The sequence below is a fragment of the Camelus bactrianus genome, chromosome 4 (genome assembly GCF_048773025.1).
Source record: "Camelus bactrianus isolate YW-2024 breed Bactrian camel chromosome 4, ASM4877302v1, whole genome shotgun sequence".
Taxonomy (NCBI): Eukaryota; Metazoa; Chordata; class Mammalia; order Artiodactyla; family Camelidae; genus Camelus; species Camelus bactrianus.
The window spans coordinates 88,906,852-88,933,931 of record NC_133542.1 but is presented as its reverse complement, the minus strand read 5'-3'; the positions used below and the strand labels follow the sequence as shown (position 1 = coordinate 88,933,931).

General features: G+C 39.4%; 1 protein-coding gene across 5 annotated transcripts in view; it reads left to right on the top strand.

Moving 5' to 3' along the window:
• NTRK2 (neurotrophic receptor tyrosine kinase 2) overlaps positions 1 to 27,080 on the top strand; it is a 327,597-nt gene that overhangs the window by 40,206 nt on the left and 260,311 nt on the right. For all 5 annotated transcript variants that reach the window (XM_074363095.1, XM_074363094.1, XM_074363096.1 and 2 more), the window contains exons 9-12: positions 10,877 to 11,013; positions 11,525 to 11,657; positions 14,091 to 14,396; positions 26,732 to 26,767. In XM_074363095.1, coding sequence (XP_074219196.1) covers positions 10,877 to 11,013; positions 11,525 to 11,657; positions 14,091 to 14,396; positions 26,732 to 26,767 — 612 coding nt within the window. The remainder of the gene's footprint in view (positions 1 to 10,876; positions 11,014 to 11,524; positions 11,658 to 14,090; positions 14,397 to 26,731; positions 26,768 to 27,080) is intronic.

Sequence of the window (27,080 nt, the reverse complement as noted above, 5' to 3'; positions counted from 1 at the left end):
TGTGTATGTGAGTGAGACTTTGAAACCACTGCCAGAGGACATGTATTTGATTATGACTGAAGGATTACATTTATGGTAACATTCACAGTTAATTTCAACATCAATGGTGCTTTTCAAAAAGCAGCATTAGGAAAGCCGAACTGCTCTCCTTCCTCCAGGAATTATTGGTAGTGAAGATGTTGAAAGACTAACACTTCCCTATGTTGGGGACCCAATCACTCATTCCTGGGCCTGGGGAGACACCCAGCCAGTTCTCTCCACTCAGACCATGTTTTGATCCAGTTGGTCCACTCCCGGGACCTAACCCCATCTTGCCTGTGTGAGGTGGCCCCTATGATAGATTTCCTTTAAGACTCAATAGGGGTCACCCAGTTGACAACAGGCTACCATTCATGTGACTGATTGGTAATCTCACTCAAGAGCTTGATTTGGTTTTGTTTCTTTAAAACTACAGATGTCATCTTGTTGGGGTGCTGATCTCTAGTGTTTTCTGATTGTGGTGGTGAGAAACTCACTTACAGAAGCCTTTTCATAGATATATTTAAAGCTCCAGAAGTGATGTGGCCCAAAGGTTACTGCAGGCAGGGTTGGCCTTGGAAATAGTTGGTTACTGACATCCCCTCTCTGAATTGCTCTCCAGAATGAAGGTTGTTCATTAATAATGTTCTAGTCCAGAATAAAAAAAAATTAAATGATAAAAAAGAAAAGGTTAACTGATAGACTTATTTTTTGTGTTCTTAAAGTATCTTGTTCTTTCTCAATTTTTATTTTCTTTCCAAATATGTTTTATTTATTTATAATTGCACAAATAGAATTGGTACATTTTGTTGCAAAAATAATTTCCTACATTTACACATAAAGCTTGTCTTTTTCTTGTTTGTGACCATTTCAGGTCAGTAGTCATAGCTCTTTCATATTCTTTTTACTCATTGCGTGGTATTCATGGTAGAACATACCTTAATTATATTGACTCTTCCATATTGATGGACATTTCCACTTTACTATAACATGTTTTAACAGGCATCCTTATATATGATCTTCATACATGTGTACAGATGCAAAGGTTTTTCTAGAGTATATAGCGACCAGGAAGCAGAATTTTTGGTTAACATGATTTGCACATTAAAAAGTAGTAGTACCAATTTATAACCACCTCAGCAAAGTATTCCTTGACATGAGCTAACATCTTACTTTTGGTCTCTCTAAAAATGGTATGTCATTTCTTTTTAGTTTGCATTTTCTTGACTACCGTTATCTTCTGTGTTTATTAGACATTGCGTGTTTCTTCGGTGAATTGCCTATTTATATCTTTCGTCTGCTTTTCTATAAGGCTTCCCTTCATTTTCTTCTAGCGGTAGTGTTCTTTGTTTTTATTTTCTTAACTGTTTGAAAATTATAAATTACGTTTCTGTGTTTGTAAATATACAATGCCAACATATTTACCACACATATTTAAACACATTTTTCTCTAAGTATCTAGAGATAACCCCCAACAAGTTGAGAAAAGATACTTTTACTTCCGTTTACTTTCTCCTCCCTCCTCTCAGATTGTTATCATCTGGGATTTTATTTTTAGATTGTTACTTAACATTTTTGAAGATGTATTGTTTCTTTGTTGATTTTTGTATTCTGCTACTTCCTCTTGAAGTGGTTTTTCTTTTTGCTGGAGTATATCCTCTAATATTTCTTTCCGAGAAATTAAAAAATAAAATCTTCAAGTTCTTGCCCAGCAGAATATCAACCTGCATTTTTTCTTCTCATTGGAATTGGCTGAGTATAAAATTCTAGACTCAAGATAACTCTTAGCATTTTGCGGATATTATACCGTGTTTTCCTTGTGTTTAGGGTTGCTGATGAGCAGCCCAAGGCCAGTCTGATGCTTGTTTCTTTATAGGTAATCTGTGCTTTTCTTTTTCCTCTAGAAGCTTTTACGATTTTCCCCTTACGCATATTATTCTTAAATTTTACTACAGTGTAACTAGGCATGTGTGTATGTGTGTGTGTATTTAAAAATTTATTTTGTTTGACATGCAGTGTTCCTTTTCAGTATGAGTGTTCACATCTTCAGCTCTGGAAGAATTTTCTAATTTATTTAGATGGTTATTTACACTTCTGGCTCCTCTTTCCATACCTCTCAGCCTTTCTGTAATACTTTCCATCTGCTTGTCCTTTTGTACTACATAATGGGAGAATTGTTTACTTACTTCTTTGCCCTTCAGCTATTTCTCCAGCTACTGAATTTTCCCCTTCTGCCAGTCAATTTTTAATTTCTGAAATCTCTAGTAAATTTTTTTTTTTAATGACTGAAACATCCTTTTCCATAGTGGAGTTCACCATATCTCTAGGGTATCAAAATACCTAGCATGACTGATTTTTTGCGCATAAACTTTCCTCACTCATTGCTTCTACCTGGGGGCACCTGCAGTCTTTGTTGGATGCTGTGCCCCGGGGGGAGGGCAGGGCTGGGACGTGGAAAGGTTATTCCTCTTGTTGCTTCTACTTGTTTTCTCAACCAGTGACCCTGTGGCTTAGTGGAGGCAAGCCCCACTCTGCCCTGTGGTCTACCCCTTCAGTCTCACGTCAGCCTAGAGCATCCTTATTTTGTACAGCACATACTTGTGTGTCTGTTTGGAACTGTGCTTTTTTTTTTTTTTTAAATTTTATTTCCCTTTTTTCTCTTGTTCAGAAATTTCTCGTAGTTCTCATCCACCAACAGTATGCCTTCTGTTTTCTGACATGGTTCTGGATTTTAAAAAAAACAAAAACCTAGTTTCTAGAGATTTGAGATGAGAAGGGGAGACTTCAGTTTGGAGTTTAGTCATATATTAATTTTCCTCATGATCGTTTCCCAACTGTGGTTCTTTAAGAGAAGACAGACAAATTGAGCAGTAAACTATGTTATGCTGTCGAATTTAAATTCGGTCTCTGAAATTCCATGTTGGAGAAATTGGATAATATCCCAAAATTTTTAACTTAGATGTCTTGTTTAAAACATGGATTTATGGTCAGTTGGCTTATCTTTTAGTCCTCACTCTCAACAAACTTTCAAAACATACCTGTTGTCTTTAATTAAGTCAGATTCCTGGAGTGCATCCTGTTTCCACTTTTTTTTTTTTTTGGATGAATCTTGTTAGTGAACTCTAAAAGTAACTCATAAGAGTTTGGTCTTTGTATTTCATCATTGCAAACCCAACAATTTGCCAGTAACTATGGCCATTGCATTTGGTTTGCAACTGGTAATATTTTAATTTCAATAAAAAAGAGCTCTTGGGATTTCATTCCTTCATAAGGTGGGCTTTCTTTAAAAATGTCCCCTTTTGGTATTTCATCATGTAAGCATTATATGATGAACAAATTCTCTACATTTTATAAGCAAAAATACATCCACCATGGTGCCTGCTGTATCCCTTGAACGTAACAGGTACTTGATTAATTTTTGCTGAATTGATCAATTAATAAATGCATGAACCATATTATATTAATGATCAGATTGGACCAGATTTTTAATATGATGCTCCAGATATTTCAGTTAAGTGAAGATAATGTAAACATTTATACTATTCTAGCCAAAATATTCCATATTTTAGCATTTTATAGCTCCCTTTGAAATTTCTGTCATCATTGCATTTTGAGCAAATCATAATTTTTCTTTTTCCTTCTGCCGGTAGCGATTGAGCAAGCAGGGTAGACAGAGCTGGGAAGTTTTTTTTAATTTAATTTTTTTAAATTTAATTTTATTTTTATTGAAGTACAGTCAGTTACACTGTGTCAATTTCTGGTATATGGCACAGTGTCCCAGTCATGCATATACATACATATATTCGTTTTCAGTAAAGGTTATTTTAAGATATTGAATATAGTTCCCTGTGCAATACAGAAGAAATTTTGGTTTTTTAAATCTATTTTTATGTATAGTGGCTAACATTTGCAAACCTCAAACTCCCAAATTTATCCCTTTCCACCCTCTTTCCCCCAGCAACCAGAAGGTTGTTTACTATGTCTGTGAGTCTGTCTCTCTTTTTAGATGAGTTCATAAGTGTCCTTTTTTATTTCCTTTTTTTTAGATTCCACAGGGCTGGGAAGTTTAACTGCACCATCCCCATCCCCATTAACATCACAGTCAAAATGTCTCACAGTATTTTTCTAACAGCCCCTCCTGCTGTGAATGACTGTAAATTTATTCATGCTGTGAAACGTGTTGTGGTCTGCTTCTCCACAAGGTCCTTCTTAACCTTAGAAAAACTTCATTAATTGCAAAGCAACAAAGCATATTCTTATAAAATTTCCACATTCTTCAGGAAAAAATGTGTTCCTGTGAGCACTGGTTCTGAAGACAGAAACTAAATCACACAAGTGCTAAGGAAGAATGGTGATTTTTCCAGGCTGTGTTGATTTATCACTCCTTATAAAAACATTCTTGCTACTTCTTTTAGTGTTTTTCAGTGACATTATTTATAACATTGTATATTCTAAATTTTTGTACTCAATTCCTGTACATGTGATTGATCTTCAGTAGTTAGTTTTGCAGTACAAACCTTTCAAGCTTTTCCCTGGGCTGAATGGAATTATGAAAGAACAGTGTAATTAATACTTTAATTTTTTGTACTATAATTATGATTTAAATCTCTGGAAGAGAGCTTCTCCAGGAAGCGTTGATAGTGGATGAAATGCTCTGTTTTAAGTAGGCAACAAATATATTTAAGAAAGGTAGTATTCTTTTGGGTCAAGTTGAAACAATCCCTCAACCCATTTTACTAGTAATTAGTTACCATAGAACATACTAGCCCCACAGTGAATATAAGATGGTAATTCAGTTAGGGGTTGAAGGACTGTGTAGTTACAGCATAAAACACCCTGAATGGTCATGGACTGAAATCAGCCTTGCCTTTGGTTTCTTTGTTATTTATAATGACAGTTTCAATTTTCTACTTTTCCAATCTTCAAACTTTTATTGTAGAGCCTCCTTAAGACACATCAACAAAATATTATTTATGTTGGGAAAGGTCAGTTCACAGGTGCCCAGGAGGAGAGCCCTGTTTTAACTGATTTTGATGACTTATTTTTAAGATTTACTTTTGATTTCCACTGTACTTTGTAGTATACTTACCCGTTAAGCATATTTGTACATATTCCTTCTTTTGTTTCTTTTAAACCGGGAAAATAGACTGATAGTCATTCTACTTTGTTGGCATTCATGGAAGAGTAAAGGAAATGCTGCATCAATACTCCATATGTAAGTTAGATTGGTCAAAAACATTATTTTCCTGGCATTTTAGCTGGATTTCTTATCCCTTAAAAGCGTGTACAAAGTCTAGTTTACTGCGTTGCTTCCTTTTCTTAGAGATCAGGTTTTATCTACTAAGACGCAGCAAGCCACATGGTGGACCATTGCTTTTCTTTATCTTTTTTAGAATGGCAAATAAAGCCGTTTTTCCTAACATCAGCTGCTGTTGAGATTTTTGTGTTTAGAGGCTCTGTGGTTGCTGTCACTGTCATGACACAGCTCACGCAAGCCTAGGAGCACAATTTCCCATTTGAGCTTGGAAAGTCACTTTGCTAATTTTCTGTCATTTTTGCAACCAGGTGTAAAGCAGCCACTTCTAAATAGGTCAGGCTCACGCTGGCTTCTTCCCTGGGAGTGAAATAGATATGTTTAAGGGGTACAGAAATTAGAAGGTATGCTAAGAAGGTAGAAAGCGAGTGGAGGGAAGACAGAGAAGACAAAAATCATGCTTTACTTGCATATTTGTGTACACATGGAGTGATGACCCAATAGGAAATAAACAGAGCTCAGGATCACTAAAATGAGGTGAGAAAGAACTTAATCTAGACCTGCAGATGCATATTGAAAAATAAAACCCAAACTTGACCCATTTCATTTATTTCCAAGCCAAGTTCATATTCCCAAGTGTTTAGAGGTTAGTTTTCCTTAATTATTAGGAAGCGAGAACATGCATACTTTGAATTAGTAATCAAAGGGTCTAGTCAATATTGTTAACTCTCAGGAAGTGCGCACTAGTAGATGGGAGCAGAGACGTGGAAGTGCCCAGTAAAGGAGGCAGCTGATCAGTGTATGGGCGAAAGCCCTGAACAGACAGCTGTGGGCCTGGGCCAGCCCCCACTCACTAGCTGTTTACCTGTGAATACGTGGTAAGCTTTTACTTCTTCATCTGGAAATAGGGATTCTAATGACATCTGCTTTCTAGAGCTTTTAGTCTGGCTAATAAGATAAGATGGGAAATATTTCAGATGAGGTCTAGTGCATGTCAAGTCCTTAGTAAATATTAGCTATTAATGTTATTACCAACATCCATATGAATATTTAGCTTTAAAATGTATTTTACATTGAAATTTAAACATGTATGTATCTTATATTTTGTCAAATTACTTCAGATAAAAATAAAGCCATAATATGATACCACAGAGAAATGGTGTGTACTGAAGCTTGGGGAATGTAAGATCAACATTGTAAGTTGACTATACTTCAATTAAAAAAAAAGTTAAATGGTTCTTATAGAGCAGGGCTTCTTAGAGCTCTTAATATGGTAATGTGCATAGTGAACATTCAGAGTTACAGAAATTCCTATAGTTTGGTTTTTTTTTTTTTTTCAATCTTGGATTTTTTTTTTTTCCTACACAGCATCTCAAAGAATTAGAGTTCCACAAAACATTTAGAGGAGAAAGTTTGGTGGACTAGTTGATTGCTCAGGCCCCTGTCAGGTTTAAGAAAAATAGTTGTACAGACAAAAACCTGTTGAACAATTGTCCAACACCCATTGTCTAAACCCATGCTACTCAAAGTGTGGTCTGTGGGACAAGGAGTTTGTTAGAAATCTAGATTCTGAGGCCCCAACATATTTAACAAGATCTGCTGGTGATTCTTGTGCATATTAAAGTGGGAGAAGCCCTAGTCTAAAGGTTGATGTTTTCTGCTGAAGTCTTCTGGCTGGTTTGTCCTTTCCAAATACATCCAGGTCAATAGCCATTGACACCAAGGTGTCTGTTTGCCTTGGCAGCTGGTCATCTCTTAATCTCCAGTGAGGTTTCTCACAGTGTAAAGGAAGACAGCCCTGAAGATGAAATCAGCGTCCCTTTCCAGTGGTGCTAGAAGCTCTTGGAAGCATTACTGAGCTTTGCTCTGTACTTGTGCTGATTTCAAATCTTATTAAGCCAGGAAGTGGTGCCTGGCAAATGGTTTATCCTGCCTTGGCTATTCATGCTTCCCAATTCATTTTTATTGTGCTAATTAAACCTCAAGTGATATTTCAAGTACAGATTGTTTTTTCCATTATTGAATCTTTGGCCAGCATATTAATGCTGTAGAATTAACGTGAGTCAGATGCTTACTCATTTGTGGAAGACTTTACATTGAAAAGATCTAGACTTGGCCAATTTTGCACAGACTCCTTTGGAAACTGCTATGACAGGGTGATACAGTTTCTCTATAAATAAAGGAGACTCACTCTTCCCTCGCAAATAGACATGTAATTATTTTTTAAATGAACCAAATTCCTCGATTGTGGATATTTATTGGTATTTATAGTCTGTGCTGAAATGGATGTGTGCAGTCTGGGAAGGTAGTATATTGCAGTGGTGAACACCTTGATTTTTGACTTGACATCCCAGGTACTGGGGCAACTTTGGAAGATGTATTTGAGTTTTCCAAAACTCATATTCTTCATTAATTAAATGAGGAAGAATACTTAACTTCAGGCTTGGATGTAAGGATTAAATTAAATGAAACAAAATTTTAAAGTACTAGACAGGAGTTTCTGGTTCAGTGAATGCCCAATAAATGCTATTACTAGTACTGTAATTAAGCAAACATTTTTAGAATTGTTAGTCATGTAAACTTAGGCTTGAAGGGAAAAAAAAAAGACAGTAGATTTCATAGGGGAAATTAAGATTATGGCATAGCATTCTCTACTGAGAATCTCTTTATTTTAGCCTCTATTGTGCTCCAAATTTCTAAGCTGTTAGATATATTTACAAAAGATAGGAAATGTACACCCTAGGTTAATATTTGAGGTGCCAAGAAGGGTGTCTTCAAGCTCCATTGGTGGAGTCCAGCTGGTGGAGGAGGTCATACCTTAAGAACAAGCACCAAAATGAAAACCTCAAAAGATTTGGAAGGTAAATCTGAGGCAATCTCCCCATAAATAGAGCAAATAGACAAAAAGATAGTAAATAAGAGAGAAGGGTTTATAATCAGGTGAGGTATCCAGAAGGTCCAATCTCCAAATAATAGGAGAGCTAAATGGTGAGAAAGCATTATGTCATAGTTGAACTGGCATCATTTTTTCCCTTTCTTAGTGGTGCATATCACAGTGTTGTTTCCTATAATTAAGGCTGTCCTTTGTGTTTCCATACAAATTTTAGAATTATTTGTTCTAGTTCTGTGAAAAGTGCCATTGGTAGTTTGATAGAGATTGCATTGAATCTGTAGATTAGTATGGTCATTTTAATAATATAAATTCTTCAAATTCATGAGCACAGTGTATCTTTCCATCTGTTTGTGTTGTCTTCAATTTCTTTCATCAGTGTCTTATAGTTTTCTGAGTACAGTTCTTTTACAACTCTTTAGTTAGATTTATTCTTAGGTATTTTATTATTTTTGATGAAATTGTACATGTGATTTTTTTTTCTTAATTTCTTTTTCTGGTAGTTTGTTGTTAGTGTATAGAAATGCAACAGATCTCTGTATATTAATTTTGTACCCTGCAGCTTTATCGAATTCATTGGTGAGCTCTAGCAGTTATTTGGTGGCATCTTTAGGATTTTCTATGTACTGCATCAGGTCATTTTCAAACAGTGACTGTTTTACTTCTTCCTTTCCAATTTGGATTCCTTTTATTTATTTTCCTTGTCTGATTGCTGTGGCTAGGACTTCCAATACTGTGTTGAATAAAAGTGGCAAGAATGGGCATCCTTGTCTTGTTCCTGGTCTTAGAGGTAGTTTGAGTGTTTTTTTTTAATGACAAGTTTATGTAGAATAATAGACTCTTCAAACTATGTGAGTATATATTTTGATTAAAAAATACATATTTTTAAGAAGTCACGTAAATCATTGGCTTCAAGAAGATGAAAAAAAAAACAAACAACATTTCTTACATCTTGCCATGATGCACTTCTTAATATATCAGGAAGCTTAATTGTCTTGGAAGTTGTCACCAACTATTAGAGCTAGAAAAAATAGAACTGGATCTTCTAATTGAACAATGTAATTTTATAGAGAAGAAAATGCATTGAGAGAGGAAAAATAACTCACCCAAGGTCACATAGTATAAGGCAGGTTTAGGGTCTAGGGCTCCTGAGTCCTGACCCAGTGTTCATTTCAGTTAACTACACAGCCTCTTGACCACTCGTACGTGCTTCATCACCCCTTATAACTCAGAGTATTAGGGGGTGGTTTGAAGCCCTGTGAAAGATACAGCACTGCTCTCTGTTGGATGCTGACAGGAAGGAAGGGTTCTGAAGAGGTTGCACCAGCCACTGAAAGCTGGACCTTGTTGGGAAGTCCTCTACCAAAGGTGGGAATACCATTATACATATACGGTATAAATCTTGTTGTAGTATGGTTTCAGTAATAAATAGTATGGCTTTGTCGGTAAGGACTGTGTCATAAGAGAAGGATTTGTGCATAGTATTGTGAGGATGGTGGGTCAGATACCACTAGGTGGGCGGGTTAATTGCAGTTTAACAGCTGCTGAAGATGAATTGCCTTTCCTGACCCCTGGGTTACTCCTGAGTTAATGATGTGTCATAGTTCTGTGGGGTACAGCTGTTGGGGTGAATGCAGTCCTAAGCAGAGTTTCTGATACCAGCTGAGGGACTTGCTTGATTGGCAGGACCTGACATACTTTGAGACCCACCTTCACGTTAAAAATACTATGATTAAAAGCAGTATATTGGCACAACACTGTAAAAATGACTGTAACTCAATAAAAAATGTTAAGAAAAAAGCAGTATAAACATCCAAATGGTGTAATAGTTTAATGAAGTGATAGCATTAATAAAGAAAAGCCGGCTTTTGAAATACAAAAGTATAAAAATGATACTCTCCTGAAATGTTAAAAAGTATTTATAAGCTTCAAATTTTCGTTTGATAGCAAGTACTTTCTCAGGAGTTTTCCAGAAAAGAACTTTTCGTTGGAATAAGGATCCATATAAATTTTTTCATCTTATCGTAAATAGGATGACCAAATTTACCTAAAATATTTAACTATGATTTATATAACTGTTATGGTTCAAGCTTCGTGTCTTTGAAAAATGCTTTGTAACCAAATTTTCTTCCATAGTTGGACTCTTTCAAAATCTAGGTCTGATTTTTAAATATGTATTTCAAAAATCATAGTCTGTCTCTCTCAAAATCTAGTTCTGGTAGTGGGTTAGATTTATTAGCTATTTAATGCAAAAATGGATTTATGCAAAAATTGTAGATGCCTCCCACCCATTTATCCTTGATTATTAAAAAATGGAGGAGAGAAAACTGGAGGTGGGGGAAATAAGATGGTCTACAAATACAGTGACTATTTATGTGCCAAATACTAGATTAATAACTGTAAAATGGAAAAGGAGTTAGAAGACATAGTTCTATAAACTAGTGGGTTTTTTTTTAAATTAAAGTTATTCTGCAACATCATTTTTAAGAAATATGCAAAATTTGTTTTCAGATCTCATTACAGCACATTTTTTGGTTCACATCAAATCTGTAAAGCTTATCAACCTGACACTTTTTCAGAGCAACATAAAGCAGTCTCAGAAATTAAGTAATTATTGACCTTAAAGCAGAAAAGAGTTTTCAGTTTGCTGCTGTTATTTTGATAATGCGTTTAACTCTTTGTATATGTCTCCCTTTTCTTTTCTTGTTGCACAGGTTTGCCGTCAGCAAATTTGGCCGCGCCTAACCTCACTGTGGAGGAGGGAAAGTCTATCACATTGTCTTGTAGTGTTGCAGGCGATCCAGTTCCGAATTTGTACTGGGATGTCGGTAATCTGGTTTCCAAGCATATGGTAAGGCTTGTGTTTGGCTGAGCATTCCTAGAAATGAAAGTGTCTCAGAACTTGAGATTGTATTGACCTAGTGATGATCATTTAATATTTTATAGGGCCACACGATGATTTTTTTTTTTTGCTATACATTTACTTTCTATCTATTCTTCCTTAGCAAAGACTGGTGCAGGTTGCATTTGAGTTATGTATACCCAATAGATGGCAAAGTCTGTAGGTCTCTAGTGAGCTTTTTGTATCACTGTGAGCAAGGGGAGTGACTCTCCTTGTGGACTTTTCCCTTGGAGGAAGGTAGGTAGGAATTCAAGGATTAAATCAACCTCACACATTAAAGAATTGAAATCTAGAGAAATAGAATAACTTCTGTTTTATTCCTTTGCCTGAGCCTGATTAGGCTGGAAACCTTTTCTGATGTTATAGGTATTTTTCTCTAGTTAGGGGAAGAAACTCCAAATCTTGTCACTTTGGGTTCAGTCCTAATCGAGATTATTTTTGTCTGTTAATTCATTTGTAGAATGAAACAAGCTACACACAGGGCTCCTTAAGGATAACTAACATTTCATCTGATGACAGTGGAAAGCAAATCTCTTGTGTGGCAGAAAATCTTGTAGGAGAAGATCAAGATTCGGTCAACCTCACTGTACATTGTACGTAATCAGACCGGCATGTGTTTTTAATAGCAAATGATCGTGGACACACCTACATTGGTTGTTGGGGTCCTCTGGGTGCTGTTCTGATGTGTTAGGAAAAAAAAAGTATATGCAGTTTTTCGTGCATACATGATTAAGAAATGTTACCAGCCCTTTTCACTTGTTCTGTTTCTGCTAATCTCCCTTGTTCATGTGTTGTCTTTAAGCTTCTTTTCGATCTTAAGCTTGTCCTCTTGTGCCTTCTCCTATCTCTTTGATAGAACATATTTTGAGCTGGTTATCCTCCTCTTGTTAATGAGTTGTAGTTTAACTTCTGATAAACCAGTTTCTAAATTTTTTTTTTCTCTACAAAAGCAATATGAAGCTTTAAAGTTGTGATACTTAAAGTACTGGGCTGGCTCTTCACAAAGACCTAATTGTACTGTTGATACAAAAAACAGAAAACAAAAAAAACCTCATTAGTTTGACATCAAGCTTCTGTGGGGAGTTGGAGTTCTATTTAAATTATGGAAAATTATCACCTGCAAAAGATGTTTATTATTATAATTGTTTTAAGTTTATATCTACATTGGAACTAAGATATGGGCTATTAATGCTTCTTAAACTTTTGTGTATTTTCTAGTATTATAAACCACACAACATATATCTTAACATTCCAGATTGCGGCATTTGTATTCAGTAAAAAAAATACATAATCTTCACATCGTTGCAAATTCGAGCTGTCATGGTATAAATTAATGAGGTTTTACTCTGTTTGGATTAGGATTTGGATGAGAAAACCATGAGTGTGCATGTGTGTAAGTATGAATACACATTACACACATGTAGCACAAGGTGTCCATACACTGGTTAACATTCACTCAGAGCACACGTTCGGTATGTGATCGTTGGAGTGAATGACTGAAATCACCAACCTTTTGTCACTGTCAGTACTACCCCAATGCCCAGTAGGTCCTGGACTCATAATTTTTCATCATTTTGACCCATTTGGAAGCTTGAAATCAATGTTATCCCCAAACACATGCAACCAGCTTCGACTTTATGTCCTTAAATCAACACCTCACAAAAAAGCTCATTTGAGCATGGTAGCCGGAAAAAGTGGGGCCTGGGCGTGGGGACCTGGGCTGGTGGGGTGAAGATGAGTGTTGTCCCTGCCCCACTGTGGTCCTTGTGTTTGTAACAAGACCTACAAATGAGGGCACTCAAATTCGACTTTTTCTCAGTTTAGGTTAATTTCTATGTAGTCCCTATGGTCTGGAGAGTTGGCCTTGCCTACCAAGGTTTAGATAACAAGTAGAAGGAATAAGTGATAAAGAATATTAATGACGGAGAGAACCTTTTCAGTGACCCTACTTGGAGTGTGCTCGTTAGCAGGCTATGGTTTTCCCCTCTTTGTGTGATGAACATATGCAGTCAAGACACAGTGCATGGATCAGGCACTGAGAGATCTGGATTCCTGGTCCAGATTTTCCTCACTTGGTAACCTTGACCAAGTCACTTAACCTCATGGCACTTGGATTTCTTCATCCGGTAAATGATGCTATTAGGTCTCAAAAGTCTTTTCTAGGCCTTGATTTTGTAATTATCAAAGTCAGATCACATTAAAACAAGCGATTATGAGGAATCTGAAGAATCTTCGCTCAGGATGAGTACTCTGTTTAAAGATGTCACTTGATAGTGTTTGCTTCCCTTAAGCATATAGTGCTTTATATTTAATGTTAAAATAATCTCTAGCTTGTTCAGGTTTAGACAGGACCTCAGACATTTAAAGGATCAAAATATTGACATCTGAAATTCTAGCAAAAACGGACTGTACAGTAGTGGAAAGTGATGCTTTTAAAGAGCATTTACTGTTGACAATCAGTGAAAAATGTATCAGTTTATCAGACTTTATAATATAATCAGTCAACATGGGTAGCAACATTCATTACATTGACCAGTTTGCTTGTTTTAGATAAGCTATGTGAGATCAGGGCTTCAGACAAGATCTCCAAAGTCATTTTTGTCATTAATTTGTATCATTTAGTCAAGTGCTGTAGAAATAGTGCCCCTCAGTGTTTTGGTGATGAATCTCCCTAGTATCAAGGCATATATATTAGAAACCAAAGTCAACTTCAAATGAACCTTTTCCACTGACAGAAGTCTCTGGGATCTGTTTGGAGCTGATTCTCACAATGACTAGATGTGAGAATGACTGTGATACTGGGTCTTAAGTGAGGCAGGGAAAGGAATCTCTCTGAAGCTCTCTGTAGGGAGTTAAATCAACCTAGATGCTGATACAAAATATTGATGGCTTCCAGAGTCTCTCGTCATGTGTTTTCTTAAACCAAACAATGGTGGAATAAAACCCCCTATCGATGACACAGAAATCTGGAGATGGGGAGAATTCTGAGCTTTCTGATGCTATTAACTCTCTCTTTTTCAATTTAGTTGCTCCAACTATCACATTTCTCGAATCTCCAACCTCAGACCACCACTGGTGCATTCCATTCACTGTGAAAGGCAACCCCAAACCAGCGCTTCAGTGGTTCTATAACGGGGCAATTTTGAATGAGTCCAAATACATCTGTACTAAAATCCATGTCACCAATCACACGGAGTACCACGGCTGCCTCCAGCTGGATAACCCCACCCACATGAACAATGGGGACTACAAGTTAGTAGCCAAGAATGAGTATGGGAAGGATGAGAAACAGATTTCTGCTCACTTCATGGGCTGGCCTGGAATCGATGATGGTGAGTAGCTCATGTTTTTGCATCTGGGTAGAGGATAGGCTACATCACTTAACTCTTGATAAAATCATGCATGCCGTAAACCACACTCAAACCCAGGGGCTTAAAATACAATTACGTAGTCTTGCTCGTGGACCTGTAGATCAGCTGAGGAAATTGTGTTGCGTGCGCTTTTGTTCTGGGGCGCAGGTGAGGCAGCAGTGGCTACACAGGAGATCTGCTTCTGACGATGAGTGCAGGATGTGAGAGGACAACACAAAATGTGCAAGGCTTCTTAAGTCCTAGGTTCATGATTGGCTCATGGTTAAATATGCCATTGGCCAAAGCAAGTCATGGGGCCAAAGCCAAATCGAGGAGCAGGGACCCACGCTCCTCCCACTGAGGTGATGGGGATGAATAATTTTGAACGATATTCTGAGAACATGCATGATTTTTTAAATTTTTATTTTATTATTTTTTAATTAAAGTATAGTCAGTTTACAGTGTTGGGTCCATTTCTGGTGCACAGCATAATGTTTCAGTCATCCATGTACACATATTCCTTTTCCTATTCTTTTTCATTATAGGTTACTCCAAGATATTGAATATAGTTCCCTGTAGCACACATTATTTTGATCTCAAGTGTTAGATGAGATTTTGTCCCCATAATGGCAAAACCCATGCAAATCTGCGAGCACATGGACTGTGTTTGGTTGGCTCATGAACTATATAAGATGTATTTCTAGCCCCTTATCCATTTGGAATGCAGAATCCTGCTCCCCCTTCCATGGCTGAGAGACCATGGGATGTTTTGCTTCCCTGGGCTGTCTGAGTTGAGGCATCCTCTGACTGGATCCTGAATTGCTTTCTTAGGAGTGGTGATCATTCCCATCTGACCAATGGTTTGGGTTGGGAAAAGGATGGCTGGCATCAGGAGTCCCTTCCATGGCCAGCAGGAGAGTTCCAGTGACAGCAGGGACAATATTCATGCTCTTACCTGCCTCAGATACTCGTGTTCAGTGCAGTGTTCTTACCTGCTTAATTGTGTTACCCAAATACCTGATACCACTGTGGAGGCTGAAGCCTGTGTTTGGATATTGGGACCTATACATGAATAGAATTCCTTACCCAATTAGCTCCGAGTTAATCAAAGACATATAAAGCTGGCTTGGCAGAGGGGAGGTGAAAAAAGAGAAATTTGGAGGCTGCGAGGCAGAGACTGCTTGGACAGCGTGTATTAGTAGTGTGACTCTCAGGACGGCTCCATCGACAAAGGTGGTGGCTGGAGAGCCCCCTTCAGCAAACAGTAAATGAGAATGCAGTAATTCTCCCTACACAGTACGTCTTCCCATTATCCTGATATTTATTCAACATTAAACACGCAAGCTTCCTTAGCGTGCTTAAAATGTGATTTGAATTATATAAGTTTGATTTACAAACAGCCTTTCAGGAGCACATAAAACCAGCTATGTTTGGATGCCTTACCCAGACACCCTGGCAGTTGTTGTCTGTTTCATTAAATCTTCTTCTTAATTGAGAATTTAGCTGCTTGGCTACATTTGCTGTAGTAAATCTCTATATGACTGTGTTTCTTTTCTTCCTGCATATTTGGAGGAATAACAGCTTTATAGTTTGGGACAACTGCTTTTTTGTTTGCTTTTAAATAAATTTTTTATTTGTGAATAATTTTAAGTTGACTGAAAAGTTGCCAAGATGGTACCTACCATTCCCAGATTCCCCTCACCTAGTCTCTTCTTCGATAGCATCTTGCATTACTTACATTTGTCAAAAAGAAGAAACTGACATTGGTACATTATTCTTAACTAAACTTCAGACTGCTTGAATTTCACCAACAGCTGACTTTTGAAACCGTTGGAACTTGATTCCAGGGTGAAGTTCTGGCGTTTAAAAGTCTTAGAAGTGGTCCCTGTGCTTTGATACGTGCACTGTTCTGTCAGTGTAAAGCAAGTCGCTTCTATTTTAGATAGGTTTTTGATGTATTTCTTTTGAACGTTTCTGTGTGTTACCAATATTTTGTAGAACTTAACCCCTCTTATCTGCGTGGCCTCATTTTTATCGATCACTTTGGTTAGTTTTCACTGAGCTAGTGATAGGAAGGAATGGTTTTCCGGCGTAGGAATAACTTGGAGTCTCTCAAGTATTCCCTTAAAAGGAAATAATCATTTATTTATCTAAAATAAAAAACTAAGCCAAATTTATAAAGATGGTCTCTCTCCTTCTTTCTTTCCATTTTCTTGTTCATTTATTCCTTTTTGTCAGCTCTTTAATCTAAACACAGCTTTTATAAAAGGCTGATCTTTTTTTCACTTTTAAGTATTTACTCAAGGACCAGCTATCAAGGGGTAATAAATGAAACAGACTTAGCCCAGGGTGACAGTGGATATAAATGGTCCTTGTGGACCATAAACCAGTGTGACCAATTAGAGATTGACCTCACTTGGCTTATGTGATAGAATCTTTGTGGGTATTTATGAGATTTGTAGCCGTAGCCTACAGATAATGGCTTTTCTTAGAATTGCTTCCTCTCCCTCTTAACTCTCCTTAAAATGAAAGAAAAATAAACAAATAGCATATATAGATATAATTTCCCGGGTGGTCTAAATATGCTGAGTTAAGGACAACAGGTCACGTTTAGGTTTATATTTCCTCAGTATTTCTTCTGTCATCATATAGTTAACTGATGAAGAAGTTCAGCTCTCACAAATCTTTTTGATAAGAAGCTTCAGCCACTTTTTTTCCTAGTTGTTTTGATGAGATCCATTTTTTTTCCCACTGCGAGTTTCTGGACTTCCCAGGAAGCAGGCAGCCTGGGGTCACTGAAGCCGGTCAAGTTACCATATGAAGCCAGAAGAATTAAAATGGCAGCTCTGGCGTCCTTGAGAATGTGTGTTCTTCATTCAGCTCCCAACTGAGATCTCCATGAAGTGGTCACCTTGCTTAGGAACTCACTCTTTATTTGGAGATAGAGAAGGAAGCATGTTGAAAGAAATTAAAATAGAAATAAAAACAAATAAATGAAAAGTCCCTAAAACAAAAATGAGTGAGCATGGAAGAGGATGGCTAATTAAATGTCACGACAGTCCCAACTGCCTTTCACACTGCATGGTGTGGTGACAGTGGGTGTGGTGGCCAACACTCTGCCTTCTGGTTGGAGGAAGGATGAGGCAGAGGGACCCTGAGTCAGCATCAGCCAGGCCAAGAGGGTACCATGGTTGGGGTCTGAAGGTGTGAGGTGGGTGGTAAAGGTCCCCATGTAATGTCTCTCCAGAGTGCTGGGACATTGCGGACTCTGACACCAGACACTGGCCCCAGCTAGGGTGCTCGTGTACAGGGACAGGTGTTACCAGGTCTTTAGATGCCAGCAGGACCCCGGGTACCAGGCCAGTGCCTTCCCCATCTGATCATACTGGCAGTCTGGCTAGTAACTGACAAAGGGAGGAAAGACTTTCTCAAGCTTCAGGCACTATATGGATCATTTTGCTGCCAATGCTTAGAACCAAACTCAGCTCTGGTCAGTTTTGAGTTCTGTTTAAAGCACAGCATGCAACTTCCAGCTTCAAAATGCACTCTAGAGAACAGTAGTGATTATCATTCTAGCACACCGAAGAGCACAACTTGTGATGATCAAATTAATTTGATTTCATTTTGGTTTTCCATTGTCCCTTTACAATTTATTCACTAGGAGTAATCTTCTCTAGTTCCTAGAGCAGTAGCATCTCACTCTTTATTCCACATTAGAATCAACTGGTGAGTTTTAATTAATTATTTTATCTTATTTTATTTCATTTGTTAAGATTCATTCCTGGAGTCCATCTCTAGCAATTCTGACTCAGTGGCTCCAGGATGAGGCTTGGGCTTTGGCATTTTTCATTTTTGAGATCCCCGGTGACCCCAGTATGCAACCAAGGGTGAGAGCCCCTGGTCTGGATGGGAGCTCTTACCCGAGGAGGATTATTCTGCCCATTGTTGAGTAACAGACAGTCCTTGGGTCCCTTGAGGTCACAGACAGAATCAACTGAAAAACAGGATGGACCTTCTGAGTTAGACATCGACTCTGGACTTGACTTAAGGGCCTGTCTCCTCTCCCCTCCCAGTTTGGGCTGGCAGCCTGGGGGGTGGAGCCTGGACCTCGCTAATGAGCTTTCAGCCCCGATGCTGCCTTGCCCATGTAGAAGGGTGTGGGTATGGGGGATGGAGTGCAGGGAAATGTGCTGGCTGGTGGCTCTGTACTCTTGGGACCTGGGCATGTTCAATGCTGGTTCACAGATCTTCTTTCCTAGTTACCGTTATGAGATCTTTGGAGGTTCCTCTCTCTGCAGTTCCCTCTCCTGCAGTTCCTAGGACAGAAATGTATCTCTGTTCTGGCTGGTGGAAACAGCTCCTTCCTCAGCATCCAGGAAAGCAGCTTTGTGCCTTTGGTGTCCCTCTGGCCCTTTTGGGGGCCTTGTTGTCAAAACCTAAGACTCCCTACACAGACTCTCTTGTGCTGCCTCCATCTGGTCCTCGGGGACCCCTTGTCCTGACATTCTAGGTGTACAGGTCGAACCCAGATGTTATCTGCATCCTGCCACCGCAGGTGGCTTTTGCCTTCTCTGGTGGAGCCAGGCCACTTGTCCCCCGAGCCTTTCGCCTGCAGAGCACATGGTTCACGTTCTCCAGTGCGGCCGTGGAGGCCCTTTGGTCGGGTGGCGGCAACGCAGCACTTCTTTGTAAGCCCTTCCTTTCTGTCTCCTCTCTGGGACCTCTTAAAGTCTCAGTGTGAACCAGATGTTTCAAAGGACAGGGATTCAGTTCTCAGCCATTTCCTCTGTGAATCCCACCTGAGTATCTCACGTTCACTGTGGTGTCAGTTACTAAGGCAGGGAGAGTCTTGCTTAACACCCTCTTCTACTAGAATCCTAGGATTTTGAACAAGCTGTCAGATCTCCCTGAGGTCTGACGAACAGAGGGCGCTGGGCTCCCCACTAACAAGCAATAAAACACAAGCTTTTCTCCCCAAAATAGAAGACACTTCAACTACCTACAAAATGATAAAAGATAGAGAAGCACTAGGGCTTTTGATTCTGTCCCCTGCTTCTCTTTGTGATTGCCTTCATGCTTGCTTCTAATTCTCAGGGATGTCCCTGTCCTGGTGTTAGGCAGGACCTACTCAAGGAAGGAAGAACACAGTTCACCTGAAGATATGTGGAAATTGTAGGCAATAAAGAATTAAACGCCCCTTTGAATGTTATTTTTTTGTGGAAGCCACTGAACAGAAAAATTAAGTAGAATAGGCAGAACCTCAGAAATTTTACTTTTAATAAGATAAACTCCTGTCTTGCTGTTGATCCAAATGACTCATTCAGAGCTGGTGTTTGAACTTGGAATTCTAAGCAGAGTTGTCCCCCACTCTCTCCATTATTCAAAGGGAAGCTTTGGCCCAGTGAGAAGGGTTTGGATTTGGAACTGGAATCTGATTCAAGTCTCAGTTCCATCTTTCATGACCTGTGTGGCTTTGAGCAATTTTCTTACCACCTCTGAACCTAGCTTTCCTTCTCTATAAAGTGTGGGGTTCTAGTACCTAACCAGAAGGTGGTTGTGAAGGTGAGCACGTCTGGGAGTGCCCTCCCGGTCCCCGGGGAAGGGAGGAGCCGAGTGCCGAGCTCTCCTGAGGGACACATGAGAGCATAATCCGAAGGTACCCATTCCTCATTTCCCTTTGTGCTTATGCTCTGTAGCCAACTTCTATCCAGAACTGCTTTTCTCTCAGCTCTAGCTTTGTCCTCCCTTATCTGGAGAACCGCTGGGCTTTGCCATCTGACTCGGTGCACTTTCTAGACTCGGCTCTTTCAGGAGAAGACTAAGTCAGAGTTGGATTCTGCGGAGGGTGGGAACTGTAAGCTCTCTCAGATGTCCGAGCTCTTTCCCTCCCCATCCCCATTCGGAGTGGGGCCCGGAGGTGTGCCAAGGGGGACAAAACACATCTCTTGCCCTTACCGCTAACATTTTGCAGCTGCTGTCCACCTCTCTCAGTGCTGGGGCATGCTATTTTCAGGTTTACTTTATGTTTCACTGAGAATAATATCCTTTATGACCAATGGGGCCTTTTGACTTTGGTCAGACTTCCCATGCAGTTGTAAACCAGGGTTTCTCAAACTTCAATGAGCAAGTAGATCTCCTGGAGATCCTGCTAAATGCAGATTCTAATTCCATGAGTCTGGAGAAGGGTCTAAGGGTCTGTATTTCTAACAAGCTGCTGGTTGGAGTAGTGAGGATAGTTCACTTCTGACCTGCAGGACCTGGGGGTGTGGGGTGGGCACTAGAGGAACTTGTCAGGCAGCATCAAGATTACCTCTCTGACTCTTGAAGGGTATTAACCAGCAATAATGATAAAAACATGGAATAGTTAGTGTACAGAGGTGCACTGTAGTTGGGTTTGGCAAAAAGTAGGATGAATTCAAAATGTGGCTTAAGGAGGCTTGGGAGAGTGACTAAGGGGAGACAGCAGTGCAGGCACACACGTCGGAAGTCTGGGGTGATCTGAGGATTCTCTGAAAATTCTGCTGTATGTATCCTGCTTAGCTTACGGGTCAAAAATAAGACCTGTCTAAGATGAAATTGATCCATCATGTGGCTGTCACTGGAATTCAGTCCCACGTCCCTTCATGAACATGAACGTGGTGTGGAGACTGGGTGGAGGCTAGAGGTGAGGGGGGTGCTTTCTGGGTGGAATTCTAACCAGAAACTGATGGCAGAGAAATTGCTCGAGTGTCATGAGGAAGGAACCTGGAGCCTTTGCTAGCATCTTCTGATTAGACAGCACACGTTCCAAGAATTCTCTAGGTCAGGCATGACTGTAAATGCGAACACGCTGATGGCTGAAGAGTAGATTCTCTGGTCAAAATCATTACCCAGGTGGTTACTGCTCCAGGCTTGGAACTAACCTAGCCAGAGCGCCGGACGGTAAAATACCCGGGTTTTAAAGCTTCCCACTCTCTAGGCAGCACGTAAAGGGCGCCTCTGTGGCCCACGCGTTCAGGGAGAACGTCGCAGCTCAGGAATGCTCATTCACACAAGCAGTGGGAGTTAGCGACTTGCGCTTCCTGATTCGGGAGCGGTCGTTTCCTATGTGAAACGCACGTCAGGAACAAACTGTAAATATTGGAAGAGTTTTCCCCACAGCTTTTCATCTGTGCCATTTCGTCCAGAGATTCACAATGTCTGGCTGAACTCGAGATCTCTGCGGCACTTAGGACTGCCCTCGAGCTGGCAGATTTAGACTTGGTGTACTAAGGCCAAGGAACGTAGCAGGAGGACATTGCTCCACGTGTTACACATTAAGAAAATATAAAGCCCCTCCACCACTTATTCCTAAGGCCATTTGGCAGGACCCGTGTCCTGTCTCAGAAGTGGAAGGACAAAGTTTTACCTGCTTTTCTGCCTTAAAAATGGAGAAGGGTATGGTTCAGCTCTAGACTCATAATAATCATGTAATTAAGATTTATACTTAAATAGCTCTCTATGTCTCAGAAGCACTAATGTTAATTAACTATGCCTCCTGAAGCTCTCGAGGCGTTGCCAAGCCAGTGCTATTATCCTCTCCTGTCGGATGGAAGGCTCCTCTGTTACAGAAAAAGGGAAGAGACTCCCCATGCTGCAGAGCACATAGTGGTCCCGCCAAAAGTGAAGCCCAGACGTCTGAACCGCCAGTGTTTTCGGGCCCTGAGTTCAGTCTGCCATTCAGACGGGGAAGAGGAGAAGGATCTGGAAATCAAAAGGTGGACTGCCAGGAGTTAGAAAACCCTGTTGACAAAGCAAGGGCAGTTTATTTGAAAAGAGCAGATCTTTTGCTTTGCCTTTATCATACGGAATTCTTTGAAAATTTTTTTTTTTCAAGATCACACTAAAAAGAGTCTGCAAAACGAAGGGAAAGAAAGGCCTTTTTAAAACAATTTTTTTTAAAGTATTAGAGACTAAAAGCTTAAAGGAAAGAAACAGATGTGTTTTCTGGCCTCCACTGTTATTTTTATCTTAACGGCAGAATGGAAAGTGAACTCTCTGGTCTGGCTACTTATCTTCCCACAAATTTTTTTTTTCAATCCTACAAATGTGTTTTTCCTTTTGTGTAGAGTTTTATAGTTAAAAAGTAGTAAAGATTTACTCACTCGAAGATTTATATAAAGTCATAAGATTTACTCAGGGGCTATAAATGAGATTAGAAGGTGGAAGTAAATAGGTCCTCACATTAAGTCATTAGCATGGAATTAAGAGGATGGTGGAGTGCTTTGGTTGGATATTGTTGAAGGGAGAGAGTGATTTTATCATCCACGTTTAGAAGCCTAGATGCCCCAAGGGTGCGTCTCTTGGAGGTGCAGACATGCACGTTTAATACGGAGTTTTTTTCAGGAGTGTGTGTGTGTGTGTGTGTGTGTGTGTGTCTGTGGCTGGAATGCAGTCTCCGGTTTTCGTTTCACTTGGGGCGTTTCCATCTGTGCTCTTAGTCCTCTTCCCATGATTCCTGAGCACATGGCTTAGGTCAAGAACAAACTACCAGTGAGTGCAGATGCTCAGCAGACTCTTCAGAAGACGACACTTGACTGTCAGACAGCATACACTGGCACTCATCTGCTTTCGGTTGAGGGGCGTTGCAGCTTCTATACTTGAGTTGAGCTGTGGAGGTGGAGAGCAGTCTGCTGCTTGTTCGGAATGCCGCTGGGGTTAGAGGAGTTCCAGGATGTCCATATTTTAATCTGGGGATTTCCAACTTGAAGCGTTAGGGCTCAAGGCCACCTCTGCTGCCTCCTTCTGAGATTTCTCACTTGAGCGGTACTCGGATGGTATTCAAGGAAGCAGACCCCTGCTCAAATATCCACGACAGGGGCATTACTCAAGTTGGATGCTTCTTGTTTGTCTCTCATTCGTTCTCTTTTCATTGGATTTTTCCCCTCACGGCCAGTGTTTGTCTTTTCTCGCTCACCTTTTAATCCTGAGTATCTCCAATAACGGTTCCTACCTTTTGCCTATAACGATGCATAATGAATGAATTTAAACTAAGTAAAGGGAACCGGTTAGAAATTAGACTTTAAAATGGAAGGATATTTTCAAAATTTGACCGTTGCCAAAAATCTAAAAAGGAAGTGGTGGTTTTTCTTTTTCTGTGTCTGAATGTAAAGTGATGTTAAAACTACCTCATTATTGGCGTATAAACATTATTGGAGGTTAGCTTGACTGAGAAGTTGCTAGATGCAAAATACTATGCTCTGGCTAGGGTCAGCAGAAGTAATGTGACCCCAATTTTTCATAAAGTCTAGGTCTGTGCCTCATTCCACATGCCAGACTTCCTAAGCTTTTGTACATTAAGAGATATTTCTTTCTTTTGATAAGTAGGTCCTCATTAGACATAGTACAGTATGGTAGGGAGAAAAAAAACATTATTGTTCCTCCCACATTGTCTTTCTGAGTTTCATAATCTTGCACTAAATTTGTCTATTCCTGACAATGAAAGTAAAGTGACAATACTTCTCATACATCTGGGACAGTGAAATTAGGAAAATACAGTGCTTTTCAGAAAGTGTAGGCATGACCTAGTGGTTTTGATGGTGAACTCGGTGGAAAAGGCACACACTGATATGAATCCAAAGTCTGGAAAAGGACCTGTTTTCCAGATTATGAGCTAACCTATTTTTTTCTGATCCCACCCCAAATCCCATTTTTCTGTACCTGACATTTGCTATATTGAATTGATTTCAGTGTTTTGGATCTTATGGGGGCTTTTTGTGGGTAATGTGTTTGGGTGTCCCCTTTCTGTGATGAGGCTGATTACTCGTGTGTGTCAGTCATATCCGCTGAAGCCCTTTCATGTGGGGTTTAGATAAATCTAGCTCTGTGTCCTCGGAGTCTGTTTACTTTCTTATGGACTTGGGTGGTGACTGCATGTGAGATTGCTGAGGGCATGAGAATAAGTCAGGGTGATAAACTTATCCCAGTTTTAGCACTAAAAGTCCTATGTCCACAAGAGGTCCCCATCCTGGACACACTACAAGGATCTGTTTGAAACTATCCCATTTTAAAACTTAAAGTCCAGTGTCTCAGGAATTCCCTTGGTCTCAGGCAACCTTGGATGGTTGGTTAACCTAGTATAAGTTAGTATCCACAACTTATATCCAAATACTTAAAAAATATAAATCAAGTTAATGAATTGTTAAATAAAATAGGTTCTATCGTCCTGCGTTGGCAAATATATGTTTATAATGACCTGGAAGGCTGGTTTGGAAGATCAAATTCTCAGACTCTGGGACTTCCAAGCCAGAATAGTGGTTTTGGTAGAGCTGGTTGGCCGCCATGGCCCCTGCCCTGTGTCTGCGGCTGTGCAGTGAGAGGCACATGATGGGGAATGAGTGTGCGTGTGGGCACACAGCCCACCTGTCCTCGCTCAGTCCTCACCCTTGAGTCAGTCCTCTTGAGTCAGAGGGCACTCATGCTGGTGGTGTGGCCACGTGGAGCTGACAGATGTGGGGAAGAGGCTGACCAGTCCTAGGAGATGTGTTTGGGAGCCTATTGTGGGGGAATTCTGGGTCCTAAGGGCCTGGAGTGAGGTCTAGAAGTGATGAGTGAAGAGCGCTAGCAAGCAGGGACCCTGCAGATTCAGACTGTGCGTTGAGGGCACAGTGAGAAGGGGACTAGAGTGGGATCTTCTAAAGTAATGGATTACTGAGCAGTTCAAAGAATGACTTGCTCTCTTGGGATTATAGAAACTTTCCTTCAGCAGGGGTAGAAGTTCCTCACAGTGTGGGGACATGATTATGTCCAGGGACTTTGCAGAGAGAAAGGACTTCAGGGGATGTGTAGGTGTCCTACAAATGGCGTCACCAGGGCTGCCACTGGAATACCTGCTGCTTTATTCACTGAGTTACCCCTCAAACTGCAGGGCGACTTTCAAGACCCTCCTCAGGAATGTCACATCAGCTACAAATAATTCTGACAAGGCATACTGACATTAACTCAAAGTCACTTTGAAATGGTGTTTGGGATGATAAAACTCAACATACAATTGAAATTGACTAGAATCATTTTTTAGGTTCTGTGTATAATTGACACCCTATATATTAGTCTTTCTCTAACAATGACTACAGTCTAAATGGTGCCCCCTCGAGTTGTACAGAGCATGGACCGCACAGCAGTATGCAGCATCCCTGAGTCGAAGTGCACAACCGTCTGCTTAATTTTTCCTACTAAAATGGCTATTCTTCTAGGTGAACTGTGTTAAAATTCTAATTTGAACATCAGGACTGCTTTTACTCGGTTCTTCGTTTAGACTAACCTCGGTTACTCACTAGGGAATACGTGAACAGAAAATTGGCTCAAGTTTCCCTTATTTTAACTATTTTTCTGCTGAAGGTTCAGAAATGAAATGAGAACCAAGTAAACTTGATGGTTTACAAGTTTTACTTTGTCTCATGGTAAGTAAAGGCTAAAAGCATAAGAATTGGCTATGGAAATCCATTTTGTAGTTACTTAAATATTATATCAAAATTTAATTTTAATTCCAAGCAGGCTTTCACATAGACACCCAGTTAGTTCTGACTGAAGAGTAAAGTAGCAAATGTTTTTGTCACCAGTTCTTGCTTAAATTAAAAAAAATTTTTTTTTTTACAAATTCTTTTAGGAACATTTTAAAACAGAATATTTTATCATCTTGGTGGCTAAAGACTCACCCCCAAAATTAAATGGATATACTTTTGCATTTCTCTCTGATACAACATTTATTTATAATTTCAGCTGAGAAAGTACATTTATTTTTCTGTATTGTATTAGGGCAAAAAAAAAAAAAAAAGTTTTATTCTGCCTTGGAAATGCCCTGAAGACCAAGTGGAGAGCAGAATTGTGCTTTGGGTACTATTATTCAGGCTGGTTAATAACTAGTTGAATACAAATAGACCTGCCAAAGCATAGTTTGAAAGTAACCCCCAAACAATCAGAGAATAACAAAAATGCTACAGAAATTAGCTGTTCCTGGAATAAAAATACCAAAGTTGTGATTAAAACGATCAAATGTTTAATAGAAACAGTAATAAAAGGGTGGGCAATAATTTATTGATTGCTGAAGTTTTTCGCACTAAAGAGATTTGTGATTTCTGTTTATCCTTTTCTTTTTTGGAGGGGAATAGGGATTGTGGGCTTGGGGAGAGCAACAGAGTTAGCATGAAGCAAACCTAAAATTTCAGATTTTATTTACCTGTCCTATAAAACAATCTATTCAATTATAAAACCTTGAATATGTATTAGGGGGTTTAAGTGAGTAATTTTTAAACTTCTAATGTGTACTTAACAAGATATCTTTGTTTTGTTTTGTTTTTTAGGTGCAAACCCAAATTATCCTGATGTCATTTATGAAGGTAGCTATCATATTGTCTTTATTTTGTATGTTTTCAAAATGTTCGTCTAAAATGAAATACCATTGTTTCTTTCTCTCCTGATTGATGATGACAACTCTCTCATCATCCCTTCTATGTAAGGACTTCATAACAACTTAGATGCAAGGGTGGCAAAAAAATTGGGGAAAAAAAATCCAAGCACAATTATGTGGATATACTTGGCAAATATAAATGAAGGGAACAGATAGAGTTCAAAATGAAAAAACTGAGACTGAGAAAGAGTACCTAACCACATATGTGGACTTGAAATTTTGTAAGAAACCATTAAGAATAA